At 43.5% G+C, this 20,343-nt stretch overlaps 2 protein-coding genes across 5 annotated transcripts in view; one reads left to right on the forward strand and one right to left on the reverse strand.

The window, feature by feature from the left end:
- Window positions 1-14,417, reverse strand: part of SPPL2B (signal peptide peptidase like 2B) — a 32,764-nt gene extending 18,347 nt beyond the window's left edge. The window contains exons 1-6 of one of the 3 annotated variants that reach the window (XM_048287974.1): window positions 14,286-14,416; window positions 5,577-5,696; window positions 3,260-3,442; window positions 1,941-2,030; window positions 1,445-1,584; window positions 459-601 (exon numbers count right to left, since the gene is read on the reverse strand). In XM_048287974.1, coding sequence (XP_048143931.1) covers window positions 459-601; window positions 1,445-1,584; window positions 1,941-2,030; window positions 3,260-3,442; window positions 5,577-5,696; window positions 14,286-14,342 — 733 coding nt within the window. In that variant the 5' untranslated portion in view covers window positions 14,343-14,416. Of the gene's footprint in view, window positions 1-458; window positions 602-1,444; window positions 1,585-1,940; window positions 2,031-3,259; window positions 3,443-5,576; window positions 5,697-6,678; window positions 6,756-14,285 lie in introns of those variants that run through there. The other 2 variants (XM_048287975.1, XM_048287976.1) reach the window with 2 other exon arrangements.
- Window positions 14,418-14,437: 20 nt separating this feature from the next.
- On the forward strand, window positions 14,438-19,550 carry LSM7 (LSM7 homolog, U6 small nuclear RNA and mRNA degradation associated). Of its 2 annotated transcripts, none has more exons than XM_048287978.1 (4): window positions 14,438-14,545; window positions 14,711-14,801; window positions 16,033-16,104; window positions 17,212-18,504. In XM_048287978.1, exons 1-4 carry the CDS (start codon window positions 14,504-14,506, stop codon window positions 17,427-17,429), a joined length of 423 nt encoding a protein of 140 aa, XP_048143935.1. In that variant the 5' UTR covers window positions 14,438-14,503; the 3' UTR covers window positions 17,430-18,504. The 2 variants fall into 2 exon arrangements, with proteins under 2 accessions (XP_048143935.1, XP_048143936.1); XM_048287979.1 differs by having other exon boundaries at window positions 14,441-14,545; window positions 18,484-19,550.
- Window positions 19,551-20,343: the final 793 nt, after the last annotated feature.

Genomic DNA, 20,343 nt, shown 5'->3' on the forward strand with positions numbered 1-20,343 from the left:
GATGGGATGTATGTTTCACTACTTCCTCAGAAATGTGAAGATGGAAGTTCCAGTGCATTAGGCTCTCACGTCTTTTGTCAACCTGATGAGTGATCAATAGAAAATTATCATCTTTATAAAGATAAAAAAATTGATCCTTGATCTTGACTTCAAATTGAACAATAATAGAAAGAATAGGTCTGAGAACACCTTTAACAAAAATAAAAAGTGGAAGATACTAAGTCTGTATCTACTTAACAGGCTTTAATGTTTGCAAGAAGCTTTACAACCAACCTCACAAAAGAAGGATTAGAAATCTACTCAGTGAGCTTTCTTACAGTATTTTAAATCATATTGTGATGAAGACACATGACAGAAGAGAGATGTTTGATTATTATTTTCAAAATAAAATGTTCTTTAAATGATGGCAGCCTTGTGATATTGAAGATGTATTAATATAAATACAACCTTAAGAGTACCTAAGTGGTCATAGAAGAAATAAAGGAGGACGAGCATTGAGCAGCACATCACTACAAACACACAGATCATTATGGGAGTCACATCCACTGTCTCATCATCGTGTTTCTCTGCTCCATCATCACGCTTGTGCTTCATGTACCTCCTGAAAGAGTAACATGGCTACCATCAGTTCATTCCTTCTGCAACAAGATACACAAGGAGACTGAATCTTCAGGGAAAAACACAAGGGGTTGAAAACATGTCACAACACCAATGCCTGCTTTGATTCCCACTCAAGTCAGTGGAACACCACATCTTCCATGGATGCATGAACATCAGCTATAACACAATGCATAAACCAGTAACTGCTGCATTAACTTATCTAGAGCACTATTTCATTTACTAAAAACTCAGCTGAATCTTGAAAACTAGAATAATTTGCTGACACAGAATAATTTGCTGGCTTCAGAAGAAATTCCTAAATCAGGTTGTGTATACAAAATAAATGCTAGAAATAAGTGTGGCACAATGACCTCCTTCTCCCAACCCCAGTTGCTGGCAAAAAGTAATCATAAAATTTCATTGAAAAATTGATAACAAACACAGTGTATGTTAGCCATCCAATCAATTTGGTTCGCCCTATACCAGTAAAAGCAAATTTTGTTATTTTTTTTACAAAGTATTTTTGTGGTGAATTTTTGCAAAAGCCCAAACAGGAAGCCTATTTCTTAATAATTTTCCTTCTGAGCTTTTCAAATGTTTTGTCTTTTGACATGGCAAAATACTAAAATGCTCTACATGCTATTTATACTCTAATGATTTCCTACAGTGACCAAACCAATGCAAGGCTCAGGGCCTTTCAAACATCACATCAGCATTTTTCCGTTCTGGCTACAGTCTCCTAACCTCACTAGCAGAGCTGCCAGGTGATCCTTACATAAACACCATCTACTTTTTTTTCTGTGAAAAATACACGAAAACTGCTATACTCCATTCAATTACTCACTTTTTCACATCTCTGCTTCCTGCCCAGTAGCCTCCAATTGCAACAGTCCCCACAGCCATGACAAAAATAATCACCATGTTGTAGTCCAGCACAGGCTCATTTGGTGCGTACATTGCTCCTTTCACTGAGCTGCCAAAACTCTGTGGAGGTAAATTAAAGTTATGAAGGACATCTAAAAAGCCACCTTAGCAAAGGTTCACTTATTTAATTTTCACTAAGCAACCTCAGAATCAGGCTTCATTATAAACACTTAAGAGCCATCTACTGGCTCTTCTATTAGTAACATTAATTCCCAGCACCAGGCTGTATTTTGATTTTATTCCAAAGATGAGAAATAACCTCCCAAGAGATTTGATTTTCTTTTCCCAAAACACAATAACGCAGTCTTCATGAGTACACTCTACATATTCAAAGCTCTTAAGGTGGACTTAATACTGTTGAGCAGTGACTCATTTACATGAGGTAATATAAATGAGAGCTTTAGTATCGAGTTTACCTTGCCAATATCTAACATATCAGTATAGCTAAGCAGAGCCACAGGAATATCAATCTCTTCATACTGACTCCTATTACCTCCAGGAGGAACCTGAAAGACAGTTCAGACCAGGTAAGAATATATTTATTTCTGCAAATACTTCTACTCCTTCGAAAGGGTTAAAGGTGCAAGTTCTGTTCCTGCTAATTTGAAAAATATCCTAGAAGGGAACTTAATGACAGCAAACACTCAGAAGTCAAAATACATGCCTGTTCCCAGTAAAACAAAAGTAATGTAAGACTGTAACAGTAAAATGCAGCAACCAAATTTCAAGCAGTATCTTTTGCTTATTAGGGTCACAGTTTTATGACTGATGTGTGCCTCTAGTATTTACCAGGACTCAAACCTACTGATTTTATTTTCAAAACTACTAATTTTACAAAATACATGCCATTGATGCTCCAGCTGAATCTAGAGCACTAGATTCAGTGTGGTAGTATGATGGAGTCACAAACCAACCTCATCCTTTGACTCTAGTATTTCATTTGGAATAAGGGTAATTCTGAGCCCTTAACTTGAGTGTCACATGAGCTCTGTGCAGACTCTTCCTACTTAAATGAGTGCCTCTTGTTTCATTCATTCTTCCTTCGGATCCACACATAACCATGCAATGTATGTACATGCAGGAACACACACACACTCTTTTAAAGAGGAGCATCAAATACTAGCAATGTGCACCGAAGCGTCTCCATTTTTGAGACAAAACTTCAGGAGGAAACACTCCGGAATGAGTGTTCCTCCCCTTTTCCTGGTCAATAAGACAAATGGGTCACAAGGAGTGAAAGTGGGCAAAACAAACCAAACAGTTTCTTAACATATGAACAAAACCCCAGGGTAGAACAGGATTAAAAAGCCCCTCAAAATACAGCAAATTCCCGGAGAGGGAAGAGACACGAGGGCTCGGAGCAGCCGGGGCCGCCCCCGCAGGCTGCCCGGACCGGCGAGGAGGGAAGGGAGGCACTGAGGCAAGGGGAAGGAAAGGGAAAAAAGAACAAGAAAAAAACCCCAACAGAACGTTTTCCCAGCTAGCTGGAACACACAGGAAACCCAGAAAAGCAGCCCTGCCCAGACCCCCCGAGCCCTCGGGCCCCCGTTGAACCACCCTGCACTCGGCCCGTGGCTCCGGCCCTGGGTGCAGCCTAAAGGCACAGCGTCCTCGGGCACTGAGAGGGTGGGCAAGGAATAAAGCGGCTTCATAACGTCACCCCGGCACTCAAAGACAAGACAATATCTGGCATCAGAGGAGTATCAGCAGCACAGAAAGATAAAAAGCAACTTACCAGTCTCTCTCTACTAACAATCAGCAGCCCACGAGCCCCATTTATCTGAGCAAGCCTCACTTTCTCATAGAAGGTGCAATTTCCTCGCATCACCATGGGGATTTGATTATTAAATCCTCCATCAGGTACGTCAGAAGGAGAACACAAAACAGATGCTGTCTGATCCTGCAGTTGCAAGAGTGACTGAAAAAAAGAAATTAGTTAAATACATATATATAACATAAAATGATAGAAGAAGTCAAGAGCAGAAGCCAGAGTCTCAAAAGAGTGATTTAAAACTTTCCAGTACTGGAGTGGTAGAGTATTCTCAGAGCAACATGAAAGCTGAAACAGTGATGCCTTCTCTATTATGTAGGGTCCTGCCTTGCTTCACCTTATTGTACAGAATTCTGCTGGTAATAAAATTTGGGATACAACCTCCACTTGCATTTATTTTCTTCAACATCATTGCTGTTTTGATGCACACAGCCAGGATGTGGAAGGAGTACAGCAAAGTTTTATCTTTTTTGGGGTGGCAGAGTGGCAGGCTGGGATGATGGAGGGTATGAACAGCTAGAAACCAAAACACAGGCTGGGGAAAAGTACAAAAGTATAGGCAATAAACTTCCATGTTGAAACCTACTGTGTCCAGTGAGCTGAGATTCTGCATCCCAAGTACTTGAATACTGGATTCTAAGCTACTTCTCTCACCATTTGCGATCCAGAGATGTTGCAAGCCCAAATTCCTTAGTTTTGGCTCTCCTCAGACCCAAAGACATCTAATCTGGTGTGTTTCAACAGGAACATCCCAAAGACACTTCAAGGTCTTAGAAATAACACTGGCACGAATTGTTCCTTGCAATATCTAAACAACCACCAGTATCTTTGCCCAGTTCTATTTGCAAGTTACCTGAAAACTGCAATTATCTACCAAACAACCAAGCTGTGCTAAGAGAAGCAAGTCTCAGCCCCTGCTGAGGTGAGCTGTTAGGTTTGAGAAGAGTCAAAGTAAAGTTTTAACCTGAAAAAATGACACACGGAACAGTTTGTATTAGAAATCCACAGGTACACGATATACCATACCTGTGTAACAGACTCTACTGTTTTAGGAGGGAAAGGGAAGTGTCAGGCTGTCAGTAGCTTCAACCTTATTCAAAAAACTGCTGTCTCCAACCTGACCTCTAGTGACAGTGAAATGCTCCCACCCACGCTTCCTGGTTGTCCAGGTTTCAGGTAAGCTTATCCCTCTATCAGAGCACAACACAAATGCAGAGTGAGCTCAGAGTGCTGTACTGCATCCCTCAGTTAATGAACCGTACTGCTGGAGTGCTGAAGGAGGAGGAGCGAGAATGTGAAAGAAGGGAAAAGCAGGAAAGAACCAAGGAAGGAGACAGGGATAGGCAAGGGATACAGCATACACTACCCAAGTGTCTGTGCAAGCTATTCCAGACTATACTGGCTCCTGCAGAGCTGAGATATGAGATATGACTCTAGTGAATTTTTATGAGACTGATTTAAACAAGATGTCTACAGTACAGTCCCCAACTCTCATAAATACTACAGTCAGTCATGCATGTGCTGATTCACATTACACAGTCAGGGCAAGTGCAAGAGTTTATCAGCTGAGTCTATACAAGGCAGAGGCAACTATTGATGAATCTAGGGACTAATCTACAGTTGTGATAAACCCACCAGAAGTAACTGAGACTTGCCCATACATTGGTAAGGAACTCTGTTAATTCTGTGGGGCACTCAACTGGCTGAATAAAATAAACCAAGTATCAGTCAACTACATCTTCCCCTATTAGTAGCTCATTCAAAGTGCATTTGCTGATTTCATCATTCAGTGACAGTAACTTTTTCTCACAGAAAAGAGTGGAGAGTTTACTCAATTTTCAGCTCATACAGCTTTAGATAATGCAGCAAAAGCTTGACACAGTTTATGACTACTTAATCTTACACATGACACTGAGAAAACACTAAAGGCCACAGTTCAGCATATTAAGAAAAGCCATGTGGTATCTTCTTGTATTGTGCTGATGTACAAAAACTCCTTTGCAAGCCCAGGTATGTGCCATTTTAATTTCATTGATCACATCACTGAAAAGGAAGATTTTTGTTTTGAACCAGCAACAGTCATTACCTCTGCACAATGTTTGAAAATTAATATTGCCATCCTAGCACTGCCTAGAGTGATCTTAACAGATAAAATATTTTCTAAGCAGAGCAAACAAAGCAGTTGCTTCAAATTCTACTAATCTAAGTAAGAAATTAGAAGTTTCCTTGTAACAAAGGCATTTTTATACATTCTTTTGTCATTGGTTAGCTAGGTACTTACAGCTTTACCCAGATCATGTGGCAAATGGGCCCACTGAGAGTTGAAGAGAATACAGTAGTCTTTTCCTTTGCTGCTCCCCTTCTCTGAAAGGACATGTACCATCCCATACTCACAGTAAACCTGAAAATGTAACAAACATTTCACAAGAATTTTAGGTTACATAAAATATCAGAAGTGATGAGAGTAACTTGCTGTTGACTGGCCTGCTTTGTATTTTTAAAGAAAAACAAGAGAGTCTACAAAGTTTCTATATCTGTGCAGGGAGTACAGTGGAATTTGTTATTATTTCCATCATGCTTCAAAGAAAGACTTCAGATACATTAGGCAGATTCCCTCCTACACCACAACTGGTAAAAGAATCAAATGAAACCACACTGGATGTGTTTAAAGAAAAGAAAAAAACCCCAAAAAACCAAAAAGTAAACCTCAAACAACACAGACTAGACTGGTGTACATATGTATATAACCAGAGCAAGGGAAAGAAGCTGGACTAATGCAGAACTATGCAGATATGAGACTTTGAGTACTTGTTCAGCTCTGGGGCTCCCAACATCAGGAGCACGGGGAGCTGCTGGAGCCACTCCAGGGGAGGCCACAGAGATGCTCTGAGAGCTGGAGCCCCTCTGCTCTGGAGCCAGGCTGGGAGAGCTGCGGGTGCTCACCTGGAGAGGAGAAGGCTCCAGGGAGAGCTCCGAGCCCCTTGCAGGGCCTAAAGGGGCTCCAGGAGAGCTGCAGAGGGACTGGGGACAAGGGCTGGAGGGACAGGACCCAGGGAATGGCTTCCCAGTGGCAGAGGGCAGGGCCGGATGGGATATTGGGAAGGAATTCTTGGTTGTGAGGGTGGTGAGGCCCTGGCACAGGTTGACCAGAGCAGTGGACTGCCCCTGGATGCCTGGAAGTGTTCAAGGCCAGGTTGGATGGGGCTTTGAACAGCCTGGCCTAGCCCACCCCATGTCATGGGCTGGAACTAAATGATCTCTAAGGTCCCTTCCCAGTCAAATCATTCCATGATTCTGTGAATAAGACACCAACTCCTGAAAGTACAGCCTGAAATAACGATCAAATCTAGATTCACATCACTCCAAAACTCAACCCTGGATACCTTTGCTGAAGATGTGGCAAGACCCCACAGCAGCAGCAGCTCTTCTTCTGTCCTAGGTAGCGCATGTTGACTCCCAAGTCTACCTACTGCATTTACTCATCACTGCTTCAATGACCAGTCATTACTGTTGTCAAAACTCCAACATCTGCAGCAATATACATAGTGAAGATTACAAATCTAAGATTTATAATTAAAGGCCTGTCCTGGGTCTGGCTGGGATGGAGTTAATTTTCTTCATTGCAGCTGGTATGGTGCAGTGTTTTAGATTTGTGCCCAAAACAATGCTGACAACAAACTAATGTTTTAGCTACTGCTGAACAGTGTGCAGAGTGTCAAGGCCTTCTCTGTTTCTCACTCTGCTCACCCAGTGAATAGATGCTCAAGAGGTTGGAAGGGGTCACAACCAGGCAGATGATTAACAGAGATATTCCATACCCACAGAATGTCATGTTCATTTTTATAAGGAGATTAGCTATTGTTTGCATCAAGTACATGTTAGAATTCTCCTGAAGAACTCCTGGAAACTGAGATAACAGAACCCAGATCATGCAGTAACATGGAGAAAGAGAACAAGGACTACAGCAAAAATAAACATAGTAACATGCAGTAACATGTAGCAAATCTACCAGTTTTAGACATGTCAGTTGTGGTACACAGTATGTAACCTGCTTGTTCAGTGAACTGCTCACACTACATCTAACTGCAAGATGCGCTGATTTTAACACAAATATTTTCAGCTTCTCATCCCTGCAAAAAAACCACACAGCAAACACAGTAATTTCCTTGTTATTTTGGTTATGTCAGATTGTACCAGGCCATTTCTCAGCAAAACTGAAAGATCTGGGGGCTCGCATAGGGTGACTGTCATCACAAGTAGGTACTTGTGCTTCCTTATGCTTCCTTAACACAGACATTTTCACAAATCTTATTCTTCATGATGAGCTCTGTTCTTTTAAATGTCTACTCCTTCCCTTCCCTGCATACAGTATACTAGGTACTAGTATATTCCTCATCTTCCACCCAAAAAGCTGAACCAAAATCACCTACAAGACTATATATATACGTATGGATGTATGCATGTACATAACCTGCAAAATAAAGTACAGTTGTCTGCTTGTATCCCAAGTCCTAGTAGATGTTTAACCAGGGAACCAGGAAGTAGGAAGACAAACTAACAGTGGAAGCACGTGCAACTTCCTTACCACTAGTGGTGGTTTTCTTTAATTAGTGGTGACTTCATTCTCATATTAACTGAGACAAAATAATTGTAAATCCTGCCTGATCTTGGAAATGGTTGAAGAAACACAATGGGGTCTGTTCTTACTGTTCTAAGGACTCTGAAATAAATCCTCCTGGCCATTTCTAAGTGGCAATGCTCGCAATGCTTCTCTCTCTGACAAGAGGCTCTTGTCCTCGCTGAACGAGAAGGCACACAGAGCATCGCTTTAACAACGAGCCATCAAGTTCTGCAGGACACTTCTGTGCTCCTCAGGGCAGCAACACTGGGATTGCAGGCTCTGTCCTGGGAGGACTGTCAGGCACCATCTCCACTCATTGAAAAAGTCTAAGTTAAGAAGTCTTTCCTTTATACAAAATACTGAACATCAGCACCTCAGTGCAAAGTCTGCTCCATATGCATTCTGTGACCATCTGGTCAGGTTTGAACCTCAACACATTAAGAATTCAATTTCAGATTATGATCTGACCAGCTGCTGCAAAAAGATTTTAATGCTTCAGATAAAAATACATTAAGATTAAAAAAAAAAAGGCTCAGAAAGCAGGCCAAAACCTAACTTTTTAAATGTAATTCAATTATATGAATCCAGATCAATGCTTCTTTTTGAAAGAGAGTCTTGCTGATCTTCAGTTGCTGCTTTGGAGCCTCACAGTGCTCTTACAGAGCAACTTCAATGTTCAAGTAGTGCTGTCTGGTAACAGATTATAAAAGGATGATGCTGAGAGCAAATGCAAAGCATATCTGTATTTTAGCTTCATACAAGCTATTAGATAGGCAGGAAAAAATTGACCACATATTAAATGTAGCTGTCTCAAAATACTATTTCAGCCCAGTGATTTGGAAATCCAGTCCTTAGGAATACAAACATTGTTAATGTAACTGGATTCTACCTATTATCATTTTTGTGTTCCCAGAGCATTTGTTTGCTATTGTAATGGGAAGTTTCTCCATTTTATTGAGGACACTCCCCAATCCTTACTAGCACTTAGCACTTGGAAGTTTGTTTAAAAACATACATACAATATCCAAAACATGTACAATAATTGATCTGGTTCTCATCTGAACTAGTCACACATTTGGTTTCTGGTGGAACACTGTCATTCATCAGTGACCCCAGGACACAGGACGAGGACAGACCATCAGTTCACAACCAGCAGCAAGTTGAAAAAGACCAAAACCAACCAACCAAAATCCCCTCAAACCAAACAAAGAAGTCCCGCACCCCGCCATGTTTCTACCACCCCCCTTTGTGTCATACTCTTCTCTATCCACACACTCAACTCCTTCCTTTCCATTCCTCCTTCTCTCTTTCTCCTGTCCAGCACTCCAACAGAACGGAAGTCATTGACTGAAGACATGTTTAATTGCTCTATTGCTCTGATTTAGCTTTCCCCAAGGAAATCACTTTGTGCCTACTGGAACTGATGAAACTTTGTTCTGGAGAGAAATACAACGTCATATCCCTAACCACTGCTGCTACTAATTAGGAAGTTGTGACAGACTAATTTGTCAACATCTAGTTTAACATTCATAACCTAAACACACCAATGATTTGATAATTATGCAGTTACACTCTTAAAAATACACCTTACACATCTGTTTCTTCATGCAGCAGCTGAGGAACAAGATGCTAAAGATGACTGGAGTCAGCAACAATGTCATATCTTAACATGCTTGTTCAAAAATCCATTAAAAGAATCCATCACTCTTATTTCTCCCTCTTTATTTCAAACCCTACTACACAGAAGTTACCATGCACCCCTAGGAGACACTCATGGTAAAAATATGTTTTTTGGAACACTTTTAAGAATCACAGAATGGCCTGGGTTGGAAGGGACCTTTAAAGGTCACCTTGTCCAAACCCCTGGCAATGGGCTGGGAAACCTTCAAGTAGACCAAACCCTGTGCAACCTGGCCTGGAACGCTTTCAGGGACGGGGCACCCATCACCTCTCTGGACAACCTGCGCCCAAGTTTCACCACTCGCACTGTAAAATTGCTCTTTAACACACACAGTGTGCTCAGAAGCAATGATGGCATTCTGCTGCAAGATGCCAGCAAAGCAGTAAAGAAATATCATTGTAAAAATATATAGGAGGTAGAGATCTTTATATTTCGCTCTTCTGCATATAAATGGTCTTTGTTAACTCATGCAGCAACTTTTTCCCTTTTTTATAACATTAGTGTTAACTAAATCCTCTAGAACCAATGACATTTGTCCTGAAGCATGTTGATACAGGAGGCCACACTGATCAGCTCAGTGCAGATTAAAGCCACTTGAGCACAGTGCAAATTTCCAAGATATCTCTGGAGAAAGGGAGACACTATTGTGCATATGCTGTGAGGAAACAAGAACTCCAACTCCCTGCCATAGTGGACTTGTTAACTCATATCTCAGGCATCCAACCATAGCACCTAAACTACTTTTAACAGAAGCAAGTAATTTAGAAGAGTAACCCGTACTTATTACCTTGAATTTGACTTCCAAGAGTAAGAAGCAACAGAGATGCAAATACAGTCACACACAAAAGCCAAGAACAAAAGAATGTTCCCTGCTTATTGTACATGGTTTGACTGGGCTTAGATAAGCAAACCAAACATGGAGTATCTTAGTTTAGAGTATTACATGTACAACTCTTTCCAAAATCTTCAGGCAGTTTTGCAGGAGCTAACTCCCATAATTGAACAGGTTTATGCATTTGGGAAACAATCAAGCTGTACAGTTAAAAGTTTTACATCTATAAGATATTTGGCACACATTTTTAAAACGAGAGTAAGTACAGGGTGTGTTGCTACATTTCCGTGGAGATAACCATTACTGGAACTCAGGAATAATTTCTAAAAGGCACCCAGGAGACAGTTACACACAATTTTGCTTTCTGAGCTATTTAATGGATGTTCTTCAAAGAAATATTAAGGGAGTAAAAGGTTCCTAATGTGAAGAGCTCAAAACATTTTAGAAGCTATGTGTATTTGTGTGCCAAAAGCCAAATAAAAATTAAGTATGAGAGGAATGAATTAAAGGCAATATGAGCAGGGCTAAAAGCAGAAGAGGGAACACAGAGTTTTAGAAACTGTGGAGAATATAATCTGTGGATAATGCGGATTAACAGACATTTTCACAAAGTTATTATCACTTAGAATCAAAGCATAGTTCTGAAATCTGTTAACAGCCACAAGAAGTTTGTTCTTATCCACTTTGATGCTTCCAGTTTTGCTTTTATTCATGTCAGTAGGTATGAGACAACAAAAGTTCAAAGCAGTGCTGCTGATGCACTGGCATGGTGGCAACATTTATGATAATTCTTAAATCCTAGAGACCACTTCATATCCTAGATTAAGCCAGGAGAAAATGTCCTTTCCTGTGCAGATCCTATACAATGTTCCTACAACCCCAAAGGCTCTTTTCCAAGTGTTTGGGTATCGAGTCCAGCCTTTTTCAAACACAGAAAAACAACAGCTGCTGTGACAATAAGGTATATTATAATACTTGCTTCTTACTGATCCTATGGCTTAAAAAGCACACAATAATGTATAATTAACACAAAAGGAAGTGTTTTCTATAAAGCTGCAAAACTGGAAAAGGTTTTCACACAACAGAAATGTAAAATCTGAGGGCAGAGTTTAACAGGCAAACGAGCTAATCTAATGTTTGTGATATTAGAAGGGCATACTTGTTGGCTCTGAATGTCATCAGGGCCTTCCACAGATTAATGCATAAAAGAGCAGAGTACTCCCCAGTTTTTTTGCTGTGCAAGTTTATTTAGCTGAATTAATGTAGTTCAGAGGCAAGCACTGGGACTTGTAAGTTAAATGATGGAAGAAGGTGGAGATGAAGAATTCAGCTCACCCATATATCAAGAAACTTCACTGTGTGTGACTGAGCCAACCTAATGTCTGCCTTGTTTGCTCCTCCCTGCCTCTGGCCCCACACTCACCTGGATGTCCCATACACCTTTTCCACTTTCAGTAGCTCTACTAACTGACCTGGTCACCCGAATCTCAGAGGGATTTCACAGACACTGGGAGCTGTGTTCTTTGAAGAAGGAATGAATGAGCTATCCTACTCTTACAGTAGGTACCATGTGAGAGTTCCCAGGAGCTGGAGTCATTCTTTCCCATTAATTGCACTGATCCATCTGGAGACCAGCAACAGCAGGCAGCAAAGCTGCACACAAATAAAACACTCCTTCAACAAACACTGTGCAGTGCAGAGAGCTACATACTCATATGCAGTAATTCTAGGAGAATAAATTGTCAGCCACAACCTTAATGCAGAATTTCAGACAGTCTTTTCAATTCTTTGGACCCATACCATAGAGTATGAGCCCTGATTTAAAGCACAAACCCATCACTTCAATATATTCTGCTGAAAGCTGCTATAGTGAAGACAAGCTAGATGCAACGCACTCACTGCAGATCACGTTACTATGTTCGTCACTAGCCAAGGGCTCATGTGTATCTGCTGCTGTTACAGGACAACTGAGAGGTAACAATGCCAGGGAAGTTAAATGAAATGTGAGAACTCAAATACCAAAGCAAGATCTGAGTGCAGATTGTACGTGGATCTGTAAGATCTCACCCCTCTTTAAGTGTTCCCAGATGAGGACCCAGATTTGGAAGAGCCATGCTTCAGTAGCCAAGCTGATCCTTCTCCCTAAATCAGAACATAGAAGCAAATGTGGACACTACCTCCTCTTGCTCCAGGGAAAACAAACAAACAAAAAATTTCTATTATCCTGTTTCAAGGAGGGAGACAAAGGTATATGCTCATGACCACTAAGGCAAGAGTAAGGCATTGATAATGAGTACAGCTGGTGCACAGCAAAGGCACACAGCAGCTCCTGACAACAGCTGTCAGCTCTGCCCCCCAGAGTAACTCCAGCCATCAGTCATGGGGGTACCACAACACGACAAGTGCAGCAGAGCACTCCTCTCTGCCTCCCACTAAGGAGGGTGTACTACCCAAAATCACCCCAACAAGTGCAAGCACAAGAGATGCGGAAGTAATACACAATACAAGGTATTCAAGCAGATTTTTAAAAAGCCAGCTTGGCTAACAGAAACATATTGGCAGCACAGAGCACATCCATCTTTAACTGCAGCAGCAGGACTGTTTCAGCATCCTGGCCAGTCTGCCCAAGCTTACTCAAGCACATTAACACTTCCACCACACAAATATACCAAACGCTTACAGACAGGAATGTGCTGCAGTGCATGGAGCTGGAGGCAAGACCTCCAAGTACCCACCAGTGGACTATCTCACCTGCTGTCCTTCTGCACTGACATGTGCTCACCTTCTCCAAACTGATGGATCAAACTGACTCTATGCCAGTCTTTGACTTGTTCTTGCATCTTATTAATTTGTGGGGCTTACCAGTCCCCTGTGAAGCATCAGTGGAGATGACAAAATGCACAGGGCATGCAAGGGCATAATGAAGAGACAATGCAGAAAAAGATGATGGATGAAAAAAGGGGATGACGCAGAAATAAAGAACTTAGCTGGCAACCAGACCACTCTGTAACTAAAAATTATTGTCAAGGAATCAGTAAGGAGACAGACGGAGAAGAAGGAAAACTTAGAGCACCACGTTAAGATGTTCCATCAATAATATTCAAGAAGACATAGCTGCAAATTACCTAATAAACAGTCAAGAAGTTTAAATGACATTTCAAAATTTTCAGAACACAAAACACCGAACTTTAAATGCAAAAGCTATGTACCATGCAATGCAATTGCCAGAAATCCACTCTCCCCTGTATCAGGATTACATGCCTAGTTCATCACACCCTTAGAAACGTATCCCACAAAACTAATTAATATTTTAGTAACGACAGTACAAGACTCAAGACAGACTACAGGGTCAGGGTCAGCAGAAATCCCTTCTTTTCTGCTGAATCCTTCCTCATAGGGAGTCTGTCAGTCGAGATAAGCCCAGAGTCGTCCCTGCGGGGATGGGACCCGGGGGCTCGGCTGTGCTCCCCTCCTCGGGGCTGCCTGGCGAGGATGCTGGGCTGGGCCCACGGGGACCCGAGGTTTTAAGAACTACGAGGAAAACGCTGTTTACTATGGAAAGAAGAAAAAAGCCCCAAAAAGCCCCAAACCCACAGATATATCAACACTGCCAAATCACGGAGGGCAGGGCCGGCAGCCCGATGCGTTCCGCTGCCTTCCTGCGGCCACGGCTCGGCCACGGCCCGCTGCGGGCCCCCCCGGCGGCTGCAGCACCTCCGGGCACCCGGACCGCTCCCGCCCGCGGGAGGCGGCTGCGGGCACGGACTCACCGCACAGCCCGCCCGGGCCCGGCTACACCCGGGGCCGCTCTCCGCCCTCAGCCAGGGCGCCCGCGCAGCCCGGCACAGACACTGACCTGCGGCAGCAGATGCAGGAGCAGCCAGAGGCGGAGCCGGGCCGGCCGCGCCGCCATGCCGGGCCCGCCGCGCCGCCGCCGCTTTGTTCCGACCTGGGCCGGGCCGGACCCTTCCGCACCGGGTACCCAGAGCCCGCCCCGGACGTCCCGCCCCGCCGCCCCGAGCCGCCAACGGGCTCCGCCGGGGCGCGACGTCACTTCTGGCGGCGCCGAATGAAATGGCGAGCGGCGGCGGTGGCGGCGGCGCGGGGAAGATGGCGGTGAGGAGTGGGGTGGCTTGGGCTCTGTGGCTGCGCGCTGGGCTCCCCGGACCCGGTTCCGCACCCGCGCCCCCGTCCCGCCGCTGCGGGATCCCGCAGGAGTGCTCCGGGGCTGTGTCCCCGCGGAGAGCGCGCTTTAACTGGGCCGTCTGTGCTCTGCCGTAGGATAAGGAGAAGAAGAAGAAGGAGAGCATCTTGGACCTCTCCAAGTACATCGACAAGACCATCCGGGTGAAGTTCCAGGGCGGGCGGGAAGGTGAGCCCGGCGCGTGGCTGCAGCACGAATCTCTTCTGCTTTTCGGCGTTTTCCCTCAGCCAGCGCCTGTCGGCTTTGCCTTCCTGCTCACGCTGCTTCCCTTCAAGGGAAGGCGAGGAGTAGCGGGTGCTGTTACTTACTAGTGGTTGCAGTTACCGGTGTGAAGCTTTTCTCGTTTACTTTTCCATTAATCTCCTGGGTGCACTTTTATCTTTATGGCTCATCTATGCATTTCTTCTTTTATTAGTTGTCTTGAAGGGCCTTATTTTGGCTGGGTTGTTGGTTTTTTTTGTTGTTGTTGTTGGTTTTTTTTTTTTTTTTTTTGCATTGCAAGGGTGCACTTAAAGCAACAAAGAAACATTTATGGATGTAACAATTAATACAACTGTCGTGCCTTTCATCTCTTGACATGGTAAGCATGCCCGGAGTTCATGGTGCAATATATGCCACCATGCCTTTCCATCTCCGTCCCTTCCCAGCTGGGAAGATACATCCCAATGCGGTTGGTGCCACCCGCCGGCACTTGTTTGTCTGACTTAACCATGTGCTGCATTATAAACCTCCACTGGGACCTAAAGCTTATGAGAGTTTGGCAGTTACTTGGACTCCTGCACTCCTTACTGATAAGTGTGTTTTTCAAACTGGGAAGTCGCTCTGTGTAATTTCGTGATATATTTAGTGACTAGTCTTGTGGAATCATGTCCTGCATTAGGACGAAGTGCTGGTTTATCTGTAGTGCCTTCCCGTGATGCAGTGCTTAAGCTAAAGAGATGATGTGCCAGGAGGGCAGCTGGAAGATGGTGTTTCTGAGGAAAAAACTTAAAATATGGTCTTGCTTAATTTTTAACCATAACATTTCATTTAGGATATGTATTCTGTTTTGGGGTTGCTTTTTTTTTTTTTTCTTTGCGTGACTTGTACTGATTTGTTATGCAGAAAGATTATTAAAATGCCCTTGAAATTGGCTGAAAGCAGAAATGTCAGTGTCTTGAAGAACATTTTGAAGAATTGATTGAAAAGTCTGTAAGTTTTAATTGGCACAATGTAGACCAGCTTTTGTGTACTTGCCGTTGAGAAAGAGGACACTCTTTAGTATCTCTGGTCTCATTTGCTTGGTCTTGCCTGAAGGAGGGAACAGCGCTGGAGAACGGAATGTACCTTTCATGCACTCTTATGTTGCTGTATACCTTGTTTTGGTCCTAATCATTGTTTTCTGTGTGGTCTTCAACAGCAAGTGGTGTCTTGAAAGGATTTGACCCTCTTCTGAACCTTGTGCTGGATGGTACCATTGAGTATATGCGAGGTAAGTAACATACAGCCTTTGGAAAGCTTCCCCTCCCTGAGTGGTTTTCTTAACAGAAATCTTACAGCTCTGTGAGTGAACAAGCAGAAACTGCAGATTAACATCACCCAAACTGCAGTATGCTTGGGATAACTATGTTGTAAAGAAAGAGATGGGGTGGCAGGTCTATGGGACCTGACAAGGTGCATCCGAGCGTCGTGAGAGAATTGGCTGATGTAGTTCCCAAGCTACTCTAAAACATTTAAAAAGCGATGGCAGTCAGATGATGGTAAAGAGGGAAACATTGAACCCATTTTTCCAAAGGATAGAAAGGAGCCTGGGAACTACTGTCCTGTCAGCCTCACCTCTTGTGCTTGGGAGGATCATGGAACAGATCTTCCTTGGAGCTCTGCTAAGGGATATGGAGGACAGGGAGGTGAATTGAGACATCCACCATAGCTTTACCAAGGGAAAATCCTGTCTGACCAACCCAGTGGCCTTCTACGATGGAGTGACTCCATCAGTGGACAAGGAAAGGGATTACAGATGTCTTTTATCTGTACTTCTGTAAAGCCTTTGATATAGTCCCTCACAACATCCCTCTCTCTGAATTGAAAAGAGATGGATTTGACGGGTGGACTGTTTGGTGAATGTGGAATTGGTTGGATGGTCCAGAGGGTAGTAGTCAATGGCTTAATGTCATCATGAACATCAGTGACAAGGGGTGTCCCTCAGGGATCTCTGTGGGGACCAGTACTGTTTAGTGGTCATCAGGGACACAGACAATGGGATCAAGTTCACCTTCAGTCTGCAGGTGACACACCTGAAGGACAGGGCCGTCCAGGGGACCCTGGACAAGTTTTTGAAGTGGGCCCACAGGAACCTCATGAGGTTCAACAAGACCCAAGTACAAGGTCCTACTCCTGGTTTGGAACAATCCCTGGTATAAATGCAGGCTGGGGGATGAACAGATGGAGAGCAGCCCTGCTGAGACTTGGACATGCTGGTGGATGAGAGGCTGGACAATGTGCTTGCAGCTCACAAAGCCAGCTGTATCCTGGGCTGCATGCCTAGCAGGGATGGGGGATTCATCCCAGGGAGGGGATTCTGCTCCTCTGCCTCCCTCAGGTGAGACCCCACCTGCAGAGCTGCCTCCAGTCCTGGGGAACAACATCAGACAGACGTGGAGCTGCTGGAGTGAATCCAGAGGAGGCCATGGAGATGCTTCAAGGGCTGGGGCCCCTCTCCGCTGGAGCCAGGCTGGGAGAGCTGGGGATGTTCACCTGGAGAGGAGAAGGCTCTTACGAGATGTTATTGTGGTCTTTCAGTACTTTAAAGGGACATAAAAGAAAATGATGGGATGAATGTTTCAGCAGGCCCCGTTGTGGCAGGGCAAGTGGTAATGGGTTTAAACTGAAATAGGGTTGATTTAGATATAAGGAAGGGGTTTTTTTTATAATGATCATGATAAAAACACTGGGACAAGTTGCTTGGAGAGGTAGTATGTGCCCCATCCTTGGGAGCATTCAAAGGTGGGACTCCGAGCAACTGGGGCTAATTAAAGATGTCTGTGCTCATTGCTGGGGGGCTGTACTAGATGACCTTTAAAGGTCCTTTCCGATACAAACCATTCTATGATTTTACAGCAGAAGTTAGATTAAGCACATTCCCTGTGATACAACATTGTTGGTAGTCCTTGCTTGAGCTCCTCTCTAGTTATCTTACTGGCCACTCTTGTCTTCTAAAGCTTGAATAAAGCAGTGTGTCTTTTTCTCCTCTCTGAAACAAAATGTATCATTTGATAGGACAGTGTTTTTGGAGAGTATTCCCTTACCTCCTTAAAAGGAAATACCTGAAGCATTGAATTCTCTTTAAAAGGTAGTTTTAAAATGTGGTGTTCATTTTTATTGAATACAGAGCGATCTCATGGAAGATAGCACTGGCTGATTCGTAAGTGTTTGTCTGTCCCGATCCAGCCCTGTTTGGCCTGGTCTGGGAACAGACCGGTGCTCTCTTCCCTAGTGCATTTACAGGTCAGGGTCTTTTTCTGATTGACATTGATCCCCAAGTGTTTGTCTGTAATGACATTTGAAATGGAATCAAGAGCTTTTTTTTTAATCACTTGCATGTATACTACTGGTTAGATGAATGAAAGGGCCTTTGAATTCTTTAATAAATGTGTTCTGCTTTTTGTTGCATACAAAGTTCTATATTGCTCACTGTCAGGAAAGTCTTGAAAACATCAGATGTCACTGCTGCATCACCTGTATAGTCCATGTGTTCAATAAAACAAAGCAGTTATACCAGGAAAGAACATGCATGTCTGTGCCTTTTGCAGTTGATGGAATTTGGTTTCTTTTTCTTACTTTCCTGTTCTAACCGTGGATCTCTGCTTTTTAGATCCAGATGATCAATTCAAATTAACAGAAGACACACGTCAGCTGGGACTTGTGGTTTGCAGAGGGACTTCTGTGGTTCTGATTTGTCCACAGGATGGAATGGAAGCTATTCCAAACCCTTTCATTCAGCAGCAAGATGGCTAATGCTTTCTTTGGATTGTCTCTGAAAACTTCAGGGGTGCAAGTCATTGGAGAGAACTATCAGTGTATGAGATACATACACTTCCTGGTTTGGGGGGAGGGGGGAGTTTGAATGTGTATTTGATAGTGGGGAAAAAAAGTCAACTTTTATTTTTGTGGCTTTCATAAATGATGAGAGGATGAGGAATGTAAGAAGTACGTTCTTGTTTTCCTCCCACCCCCAAATAAGTGTGTAACTACGTTGTTTAGAGCTGACAGGAGAGAACATATTGTCATGAATTGTCTGAGACGACCTTGATCTTGTGAGTTTTGAAACAACCCCATAAAATTAGTTAAGAATGCCCTGAGTATTGGTTATATTTTTTCCATTTTTAAATACATTAAAATGTATTTAATCTGAATTAGTCTAAAGCCTAAATACAGTAGAACATGTTTTTCTTCCTCTTAGATATCAGCACTCAGCTGGGGAAACATTATGTTGTAGTCTTCTGCTGTTGAGTTCAGTCTCTTTTGTGCAGGAAAATTACTTCCTTGTGTAGTGTCATCACCTTTGCAAGGAATGTAGCCAAGAAGGTCTTTTCTAGCACTTGTTCCAGATCTGGTGGGCTGTAATCTGTGTATCAGCAGGCTCACACATTTTCTACAGGAGCACTGATCTAACTTGTGGTTGATCTTGGTTGAGTGACTTGAACCTTATGGAGGTATCTATTTGATACTTGGAATTTTAGGGGAAGAATATTTAATATCCTAATGTTTGTTCACTTGTAGGCAGTGTCTGGAAATACTGCATATTTTTATATTGTAGCTATCCACTTGTGGTTCTGCTTGTTATAACTTGATTTGTAAGTAAACATTTTTATTTCTTTTATACTGCAGAAAATGCAAGATTTGAGGAGTTTTGAGTGAATAAAGACAAAATAATCTGTTTCTAAATGTCTGGTTTTTAGTCTGTAAAAGTGCACAACAGCTGATATTACAGTTCTCCAGCCGTAAAACTAAATTAAGTTAGTTCAGGAGCTGCATAAACACTGCAGGATCAGGAGGGACCAGAGCAGAAGCCATGCTTCAGACAGGGAATCAATGGGAAAGGCCTGAGAGCATCTGGTTCCACTTCTGAAGCGTTTCAAAGACTGCCCGATTGAGGTATGTACCTGCAGCCTGTATGTAACCTGCTTTTGCCACCTGTTTTTTCCCTTTACAGAGGACTCTTTATGAGGAGGTGTTAGGGTTTTAGTTTAGTCCTAGGTTTTTTTTTTTCCTGTTAAAGGAATTTTTTCCCATATGCATGTTGCTAGGGGACAAATGGCTGTACTTAAGAAAGACAAAAGAGCTGCCCATTGGGGGTGGGGTGGGCTTGGCTACTCCTTTGTTTCACCTGGGTGTGGGGTCAGTTCGCTCTCTGCGTCGAGAGAGAGAGAGAGAGAGAGAGAGAGAGAGAGAGAGGAGTCTGCTTGCTTCGGCTACTTTGCTTTCTGCTGGAAACAACGCCGCGATCCCAAGCCCACCTTCCCTGCCCCGCTGGGAGCTGGGCCGTGGCCGCCCTGCCCCTGCCGTTGTTTCGAGCCTTCGCTGCGTTGTAGCCCTGCTCACCCTGCCTGCCCAGACCTCCGGGGGGTTCCCACCGCAGTTTGGATACATCTCGTCTGCCACCCGGGATTTGTGCTCGTCCCTGCCGCTCCAGCCTGCTGTTCCCGAGGGTCTGGCCGGACACCGGGATCGG

The sequence above is a fragment of the Corvus hawaiiensis genome, chromosome 28 (assembly GCF_020740725.1).
Source record: "Corvus hawaiiensis isolate bCorHaw1 chromosome 28, bCorHaw1.pri.cur, whole genome shotgun sequence".
NCBI lineage: Eukaryota > Metazoa > Chordata > Aves > Passeriformes > Corvidae > Corvus > Corvus hawaiiensis.

Coding starts and splice junctions, on each gene's coding strand:
- LSM7 (XM_048287978.1), top strand. CDS start 14,504: ATGGCGAGCGGCGGCGGTGGCGGCGGCGCGGGGAAGATGGCG. Junction 14,802..16,032: donor GTTCCAGGGCGGGCGGGAAG/GTGAGCCCGGCG, acceptor GGTCTTCAACAG/CAAGTGGTGTCTTGAAAGGA. Junction 16,105..17,211: donor TACCATTGAGTATATGCGAG/GTAAGTAACATA, acceptor TGCCTCCCTCAG/GTGAGACCCCACCTGCAGAG.